The sequence below is a fragment of the Trichomycterus rosablanca genome, chromosome 3, assembly GCF_030014385.1.
Source record: "Trichomycterus rosablanca isolate fTriRos1 chromosome 3, fTriRos1.hap1, whole genome shotgun sequence".
Lineage (NCBI taxonomy): Eukaryota > Metazoa > Chordata > Actinopteri > Siluriformes > Trichomycteridae > Trichomycterus > Trichomycterus rosablanca.
This window is the reverse complement of record NC_085990.1, coordinates 1,212,403-1,222,500: the sequence shown is the minus strand read 5'-3', so window position 1 is coordinate 1,222,500 and position 10,098 is coordinate 1,212,403. Positions and strand designations below refer to the sequence as shown.

General features: G+C 43.8%; 1 protein-coding gene across 1 annotated transcript in view; it reads left to right on the top strand.

Annotated features, from left to right (window-relative positions):
- The window catches only part of creb5b (cAMP responsive element binding protein 5b), a 72,771-nt gene that overhangs the window by 18,884 nt on the left and 43,789 nt on the right, over positions 1-10,098 (top strand). Inside the window, exons 4-5 of the mRNA XM_062991660.1 lie at positions 1,928-2,049; positions 4,232-4,389. Of these exons, the coding sequence (XP_062847730.1) occupies positions 1,928-2,049; positions 4,232-4,389 (280 nt within the window). The remainder of the gene's footprint in view (positions 1-1,927; positions 2,050-4,231; positions 4,390-10,098) is intronic.

Sequence of the window (10,098 nt, the reverse complement as noted above, 5' to 3'; positions counted from 1 at the left end):
CGCGATTGAGACACAGATTCCAGGTCTGACTCCGGACGTAGACGCTTTACGGTGTCGGGCAGAAGGAACGAAACCACATGAAGGTTCGACGGTTTCCGGAACCTTGGATAAATTTGTGGAGTATTTTTATAAGCGACCTCGTAAAATACTTTAGAGTGTTTACAATCAGGAGGAGCTTCTCCAGTACAAGATCTTCCAAAGGTGCGGGTTCGAGTAAGTTAGGAAGTTAAAAACGTGAGTGAACGCTGCGTAGATGATTTTTTCTCTTCATTATTTACTCTTGTCAGAGCTGCAGATCGAGTTTCTGTCCCGAGGAACCTTCAGGCTTTAGGTTTCTGAACAGACTCGCGTTCTTTTACACTCACTCACCTTTAATCTGTCCTCATTTCCTCATGCTGAAGCTCTGCAAGGTCCAAAAATTAAACAAACACAAATCAGCCAATCAGGTTCTCCAAAACATACCTTAAAACATCATCCATCCATTTATCCATCCAACCAACCATTCATCCAACCCTCAATCCATCCATCCAACCATCCATCTAACCATCCATCCATCCATTCATTAATCATCCATCCATCATCCATCCATCCATCTAACCATCCATCCATCCATCCATCCAACCATCCATCCATTAATCATCCATCCATCCATTCATCATCCATTAATTATCCATCCATCCATCCATCCATCCATTAATCATCCATCCATCCATCATCGATCCATCATCGATCCATCCATCTAACCATCAATCAATCCATCCATCATCCATCCATCCATCCATCCATCATCCATCCATCCATCATCGATCCATCCATCTAACCATCAATCAATCCATCCAACCATCCATCCATTAATCATCCATCCATCATCCATCCATCCATCCATCATCGATCCATCATCGATCCATCCATCTAACCATCAATCCATCCATCCATTAATCATCCATCCATCATCCATCCATCCAACCATCATCCATCCATCCAACCATCGTCCATCCATCCATCCAACCATCATCCATCCATTCAACCATCGTCCATCCATCCATCCAACCATCATCCATCCATCCAACCATCATCCATCCATCCAACCATCGTCCATCCATCCATCCAACCATCGTCCATCCATCCATCCAACCATCATCCATCCATTCATCCATCATCCATCCATCCATCATCATCCATCCATCCAGCCATCAATCAATCCATCCATTCATCCATTCATCCATCCATTCATTAATCATCCATCCATCATCCATTAGGAGCCCGAGGTGCCTGTATAGAAGTGGAGGAACGTGGAGATCAGTGCGTGACTCTTCCTGCGCAAGACCGACCTCACGTGCAATCCACCAAAGTACGGGTGTCAGAGTTAGGGCGTGTCAGGAGAATACACCCTCCTCGTACACCATTGGGGTCTCCAGCAGCTGGCTACGATAAATTAGTCCGTTTACCTGCTATTTTGATGTATATTTTTATAAACAGTTTAAACTTTGAAATGACGTCGGCGTCGCTCTCGTTTGGCTTTTTTCTCCTCGCCGCACTTACAGATAAATAACCGAGCGTTAGCGTACGCTTCATTTAGCTCGAGGAAAATGGCAACTTCTAACCACCTTCATAATTACACAGCTCATTACCGTGTAATTTATCTAACCCACACCGCCCCAAATTATAGTCTAGACCCGACTGGAAGAGGAGCGCTCGCTACGGTTATGATAACGGTTTTGTTTCCCACTGAACCACGACCATCACGTTCCGTGGATCATCTCGCTTCCCTTCATGACTCCGGAACTACCCGTCACATTAGGGTGAAGGTGTTGGTGACGGGTTGAATGAATCCACACCAGTTTCATGTAAACACTAACGCCCCTCTGTGGGTCGGGACTCGTCCCGGTGGTGCTCGTGTTCAATTCCCGTTTTGCCGTGCCCGCAGACCAGACGCCGACCCCGACGCGCTTCCTGAAGAACTGTGAGGAGGTGGGACTGTTCAGCGAGCTCGACTGCTCCATCCAGCAGGAGTTCTGCAAAGCTCAGGAGGAGGAGGACAGTAAACAGGTGAGAGAGTGGGGCCTGTTGCGCAGCTGCGCCGTGGGGCCTAGTTCACATCAAATATAACACTTTCATACACACACACACACATTCACAATACACACACACTTACAATACACTCACACACACACACACACAATACACACGCAATACACACTACACACACAATATACACACACATTCACAATACACACACATACACGTAACACACACATTCACAATACACACACACACACGCAATACACACTACACACACAATATACACACACACTACATACACATACATGCAATACACACACACACGCAATACACACACTTACAATACACACGCAATACACACTACACACACATTCACAATACACACACACACTACATACACATACACGCAATACTCACACATTTACAATATACACACACAATACACACATACAATACACACACACACATTCACAACACACACATACGATAGATACACACACATACAATAGACATATACACATACACACATTCGAACTGTGTATGACCATGTATGTGACAAATAAACTTTGATATGATCTGATTTGATTTGATTTGACATTCTCAACACACACACATATGCAATACACACAAACACACACACTATATACACACAAAATACACACACGCATACAATACACACACATACAATAGACACACACACATTCTCAACACACACACATACATACAATACACACACACAATATACACACAATACACACAGTACACACGAAATACACACACGCATACAATACACACACATACAATAGACACACACACATACACACATTCTCAACACACACATACAGTATATGCAATACACACAAACACCATACACACACACATACACACTACACACACACATACACGCAATACTTACATACATACAAAATACACACACACACATTCCATCCATCTAGGACATAGGTCAATGGTAGCTGAACCGTTAAGGTACTAGACTAGTAATCAGAAGGTTGCCAGTTCAAGCCCCAGTGCAGCCACTGTTGGGCCCCTGAGCAAGGCCCCTAACCCTCAGTTGCTCAGTGATAACTGTAAGTCACTTTAGATCATAGCGTCTCCTGATCAGCGTATGGTTATCGTGCGCCGCTGTGAGAGTCCGATCATGTTCACCCTCAGTTCAGGACAGACGGTGAGGGCCGGATCAATAGCGCCCGTCTGGAGTCCGGAGATGCTGCCAGCAGGAGTGGCGTCTCTAAATCAGATTAATCCTGGCATTTAAAGCCCCGCGGGCATCGTTCACCACCAACCGTAAATTATAATCGTCTGGTGATTCATCTACAGCTGTAGAATTAACGTTTTTACGTCTGTGTGAATACAGACGACTCCTAGAGCCCTGATACACCAAACAAATCCCCCCAAATAACACTAAACACCAAACAAACAATTAAACAAACCACTAAACAAATCCCAAACAAATCCCAAACCACCAAACAAATCCTAAACCTCAAACCACCAAACAAATCCTAAACCTCAAACCACCAAACAAACAATTAAACAAATCTCAACCCACCAAACAAATCTCAAACCACCAAACAAACAATTAAACAACCTAAAAACAAATCCTGAACCACCAAACAAATCCCAAACCAACACACAAATTCCAAACCACAAACAAACACCAAACTTCAAACCACCAAACAAATTCCAAACCACAAACAAATGCCAAATCTCAAACCACCAAACAAACAATTAAACAACCATGACACAAATCCTGAACCACCAAACAAATCTCAAACCACCAAACAATCAATTAAACAACCATGACACAAATCCTGAACCACCAAACAAATCCCAAACCACCAAACAAATCCCAAACCAACACACAAATACCACACCACCAAACAAATCCCAAACTTCAAACCATCAAACAAACAACTAAACAAACCATCAAACAAGTCTTGAACCACCAAACAAATCCCAAACCACCAAACAAACAATTAAACAACCATCAAACAAATCCCAAACCACCAAACAAATCCCAAACCACTAAACAAATCACAAACAAACAAACAAAGCTGCCATATTGTGTACAGGAAGTTGTTGTACCGTGTACAGGAAGTTGTTGTACCGTGTACAGGAAGTTGTTGTACTGTGTACAGGAAGCTGTGTACCATCAGTCGGTCGTTGATGGTTTGGTCTCTTCTGATTGTAGAATATCGCTCTTCATACACAACCGGGACCAAACCAGCACCAGCAACCTCACAACCGCCTGAGCAACCATGAGGGCGGCATGGTGATCCAGCAGGCCTTACCGTCACCACAGTCCAGCTCCGTCATAACCCAGGCCCCGTCCACCAACAGGCACATCGGGTGAGTTAGGTCATGTGATCATGTGACCGTCGCTTTAAAATCCTCGTCTTACAGCGACAATCAGCTGGTAACGATCTAAACTGTCGGTGGTGGATGATTGTAAAAGGTCTCGACTGTTCATCTGATGGTTAACGGGTCAAGTCCAGTTTGTTTGCTAGTCCATCCATCTTCTTTTGTTTGTTCATCCAGCTCTGCCCCTTTGTTTGTTTATTTATTTATTTATTTATTTATTTGTCTGTCCAGCTTCGTCTATCCATCAAGCTCTCTTCGTCTGTATGTTTGTTTGTTTGTCCGTAAGTTTGTTCTTTTGTTTATTTGTTCTTTAGTTTGTTTTTTCTTTTGTCAGTCCACCTTCGTCTATCCATCTAGCTCTCTTTGTTTGTTTGTTTGTTTGTTTGTTTGCTTGTACGTTGGTCCGCTTGTTTGTTCGTCTGACCAGTTTATCCATCCAGCTCTGTCTTTTCATGTTTGTTCGTCCTTCTAGTTTCGTTTGTTTGTTTGTTTTTTGTCAGTCCACCTTTGTCTATCTATCTCTGTTGCTTTGTTTGTTTGTTCTTTTGTTTGTTTTTTCTTTTGTTAGTCCAGCTTTGTCTGTTAATCTAGCTCTCTTTGTTTATTTGTTTGTTTGTTTGTTCTTTGAATTGTTTGTTTGTTCTTTTGTTTACTTGTTTGTTCTTCTGTCCAGCTTTGTTGGTTTGTTTGCTTGTTTGTTCCTTTGTTCAGTCATTGTCTGTGTTACCAGAGTTTTATCCTGGTCAGGGTTGCAGTGGGTTTAAATAAACCACTGCAGTATTGTGCAACCAGTATGCCAAAGTGGTGCGGCTGGTTAAGCGAGTGCTGCACAGTGGAATGGGGTCTGTAAGGATTGAGCTTTTTTACATCACAGCGCAGGTTTCCTTTGGAATTCTGGACTCTCCCACCGGTCAGCTCGGCGCCCCCTAGAGGGCACGATTGTCTTCTGGGTGGGAAAAGAAGGGACTAAAAAGTCTTGGGTACAGTGTAAGGACCCTGGTTAGCAGCCTGAGGCGCCTGTACAGAAGTGGAGGAACGTGGAGATCAGCGCGTGACTCTCCATGAGCGAGACCGACCCTAATGTGCCGATCCAACAAAATACGGGGGGATAAGAAGGGGCCGGCTGGAGGGCGTGTCAGGAGAACATACCCTCCTCGTACACCATCAGGGTCTCCAGCAGAGAAAGAGGAACCGGCTACGACTAAACTGGGAGAAAATGGTTGTTGGTAGAGGGAAGCTTTGGTGTGTTTGTGTTTAAATGACGGCATGCTTTAGTGTGTGTGTGTATATGTGTGTGTGTGTGTGTGTGTGTGTGTGTGCGGTACGGCTAGCTCGGGTGTGTCTCACACTGATGACATCAGAATCACTACTCTTGTGGGGATACGTGGTATTTGGGGACGACGCCCTTCTTGCACAAGCGCCGGCCACGGCTGATCCGTCACCCCCCCACCCCCCACCTGCGTCACGGTTTAGCCGTCTGCACCATAATCACCGGTTCAGAGGCCGAGCGGCCAGACGTAACGTACGGCGGGAAAATACTCGTCATGTCCAGCTCAGGGGACGAGCGCTCGGGATTAGGAGTCCGGGACGGACGTAGCACGCGGCGGTTTCAGCATGCTAACTCACGTCTGTAATATAAAGGAAATGATGCGACTGGAATCGGAACATCGACTGAGACTTTCCTGTCTAACATCAGTTTGTTTGTTAATCTGTCCAACTCCGGCCTTCTGTTTGTTTGTTTGTTTGTTTGTTCATCCGTCCAGTTTATCCATCCAGCTGTTTGTTTGTTCATTTGTTCATTTGTTTATTCATCCGTCCAGCTTTGTCCATCCATCAAGCTCTGCCCAATCGTATGTTTGTTTATTCATTTGTTTTTTCTTTTGTTAATCCAACTCCGTCCATTTGTTTGTTCATTCATTTGTTTGTTAATTCGTTAGTTTTTTCTTTCATCAATCCAGTTTTGTCCATCCTTTCAACTCCGTCCATTTGTTTGTTTGTTCAATCATTTGTTTTTTCTTTTGTTAATCCAGCTCTGTCTGTTTGTTAATTTGTTTGTTCGTTCATCTGTCCAACTCCATCTGTTTGTTTGTTTGTTCTTTAGTGTTTTTTCTTTTGTCAGTCCAGCTTCGTCTATCCATCCAGCTCTGTCCGTTTGTTTGTTTGTTCAATCGTTTGTTTTTTTCTTTCGTTAATTCAGCTCCGTCCGTTTATTTGTTTGTTTGTTCTTTTGTGAGCTTGTTTGTTCATCAATCCATTTGTTCACTCGTTCATTATTTTGTTCATTCATTTGTTTATTTATCCGTCCAGCTTCGTCCAAGTGTGTGTTTGTTCATTTGTTTGTTCGTCTGTTTGTTCGTCAATCCATGTTCATCCATTCTTTCCACTCCGTCTGTTTGTTTGTTTGTTCATTTATTTGTTTTTTCTTTTGACAATCCAACTCCGTCCAGTTGTTTGTTTGTCCGTCCAGCTCCGTCTTTCTCTGCCTTCCACCCCAGCCATACAAGCGTTGTCACATTTGGACTGAACGGGCACAAACTCCCACACACAGACACCTCAGAACAGAGCCGGTTTTATTTTAATATCGCTTGTTTTTGAAACGTCTGAATACTTTTGGCAGGTCGATAGTGACGTTTGTTTAGAAGGAGGGCGCTTTGTCTTGGTCAGGGTCTCAGTGGGTGAAAGTTTACTGGGTGAAAGGCAGGAAACACCCCGGACAGGTCACCAGTCCATCACAGGACACACACTCACACACACACATTCTGTACAGATGAACTTTGTGGGTATACAATAACTGACTATAGTCCGTCTGCTAGAGCAGAACAGCAGTGTTGGTTCCAGTGCGTCTCAAAAATTAAAGTCTGAACATGAGACTTGAACCGATTCTCTTCCCTGTGCATCACTGTAACATGAAGCTTTGAGTGAGTAGCTGGACGAGGCCATAAGAGCCCCATTGTTTACAGGACGGCGGGGGTCAGCGAGGGTCAGCGTGGGGTCAGCGGTTACCCTGAGCAGAGTGGAAATGTGGAAACCCCTCGGCCCCGGAACAGCACTTCCTGTAACCCAGAGGTTCAGCGAGTGTGTTCACAGCTCTGTGTGGTGACCAGGTTCATCTGTGGAACACTGCCTGACCCCTGCCTGACCCCTGCTGACACGGTATATATATATATATTAGGGCTGTCGAAGTTAACGCGATAATAACGCATTAACGCGACCTCAATTTAACGCGATTAAAAAAATTAGTGCCATTAACGCAAATTCTAGTTCATGTTGACACTTGACTGGTAGAACAAACGTTTTAATGTCGGACTTGCCACCGTTTTTCATTTGCGGTTTGTTAACATAATGTAACCGATCGTGGTAGTGATGCACTTGCATAATAAAGAAATAAATACACGGTATATTCACAAGTTGTCGGGAGCAGAACACTTTATTACACTTAATTAACTTCTTCTTCTGTACCGAATACCGGAAAGCTGAGTCGAGCACGTTAGTTCATGAACTATGGAAGCCCCAAAGGGTCAAAACACACTCACTTCGTGTAGAAACGTTTATCAAACCATCGTCACGATACAACCACAGACAAGTCTGATACAATAACTACGCCTTATCCCACCTAAAGCACCGCTGATCTACAATGTTTGCTGATGGAGAAATTCTAACCTACAATCTGACATTTACTGCCTAGTATGTGAGTGAATAAACTCCCTTACAGTTTTCTCTTGTCCCAGCAGTTTTTAACATAAGTACATTTAGCATAAAATGTGTTCACCATTTTAATTGTAACATTTCACTTAAAAATCCTTGTTTTCTATAACATTTACACAGATTTTTTTTAATGCGATTAATCGCGATTAACTATATGAAATTCTGAGATTAATCGCGATTAAAAATTTTAATCGTTTGACAGCCCTAATATATATATGTGTGTGTGTGTGTGTGTGTGTGCATGTGTATGTGTTTGTGTGTGTACATGTACAGTGTATCACAAAAGTGAGTACACCCCTCACATTTCTGCAGATATTTAAGTATATCTTTTCATGGGACAACACTGACAAAATGACACTTTGACACAATGAAAAGTAGTCTGTGTGCAGCTTATGTAACAGTGTAAATTTATTCTTCCCTCAAAATAACTCAATATACAGCCATTAATGTCTAAACCACCGGCAACAAAAGTGAGTACACCCCTTAGTGAAAGTTCCTGAAGTGTCAATATTTTGTGTGGCCACCATTATTTCCCAGAACTGCCTTAACTCTCATGGGCATGGAGTTTACCAGAGCTTCACAGGTTGCCACTGGAATGCTTTTCCACTCCTCCATGACGACGTCACGGAGCTGGCGGATATTCGAGACTTTGCGCTCCTCCACCTTCCGCTTGAGGATGCCCCAAAGATGTTCTATTGGGTTTAGGTCTGGAGACATGCTTGGCCAGTCCATCACCTGTACCCTCAGCCTCTTCAATAAAGCAGTGGTCGTCTTAGAGGTGTGTTTGGGGTCATTATCATGCTGGAACACTGCCCTGCGACCCAGTTTCCGGAGGGAGGGGATCATGCTCTGCTTCAGTATTTCACAGTACATATTGGAGTTCATGTGTCCCTCAATGAAATGTAACTCCCCAACACCTGCTGCACTCATGCAGCCCCAGACCATGGCATTCCCACCACCATGCTTGACTGTAGGCATGACACACTTATCTTTGTACTCCTCACCTGATTGCTGCCACACATGCTTGAGACCATCTGAACCAAACAAATTAATCTTGGTCTCATCAGACCATAGGACATGGTTCCAGTAATCCATGTCCTTTGTTGACATGTCTTCAGCAAACTGTTTGCGGGCTTTCTTGTGTAGAGACTTCAGAAGAGGCTTCCTTCTGGGGTGACAGCCATGCAGACCAATTTGATGTAGTGTGCGGCGTATGGTCTGAGCACTGACAGCCTTACCCCCCACCTTTTCAATCTCTGCAGCAATGCTGACAGCACTCCTGCGCCTATCTTTCAAAGACAGCAGTTGGATGTGACGCTGAGCACGTGCACTCAGCTTCTTTGGACGACCAACGCGAGGTCTGTTCTGAGTGGACCCTGCTCTTTTAAAACGCTGGATGATCTTGGCCACTGTGCTGCAGCCCAGTTTCAGGGTGTTGGCAATCTTCTTGTAGCCTTGGCCATCTTCATGTAGCGCAACAATTCGTCTTTTAAGATCCTCAGAGAGTTCTTTGCCATGAGGTGCCATGTTGGAACTTTCAGTGACCAGTATGAGAGAGTGTGAGAGCTGTACTACTAAATTGAACACACCTGCTCCCTATGCACACCTGAGACCTAGTAACACTAACAAATCACATGACATTTTGGAGGGAAAATGACAAGCAGTGCTCAATTTGGACATTTAGGGGTGTAGTCTCTTAGGGGTGTACTCACTTTTGTTGCCGGTGGTTTAGACATTAATGGCTGTATATTGAGTTATTTTGAGGGAAGAATAAATTTACACTGTTATATAAGCTGCACACAGACTACTTTTCATTGTGTCAAAGTGTCATTTTGTCAGTGTTGTCCCATGAAAAGATATACTTAAATATTTGCAGAAATGTGAGGGGTGTACTCACTTTTGTGATACACTGTATGTGTGTGTGTTCGTGTGTGTGTGTAGATATATATATATATATGTGTGTGTGTGTGTGGGTAGGTGGGTGTGTGCGTG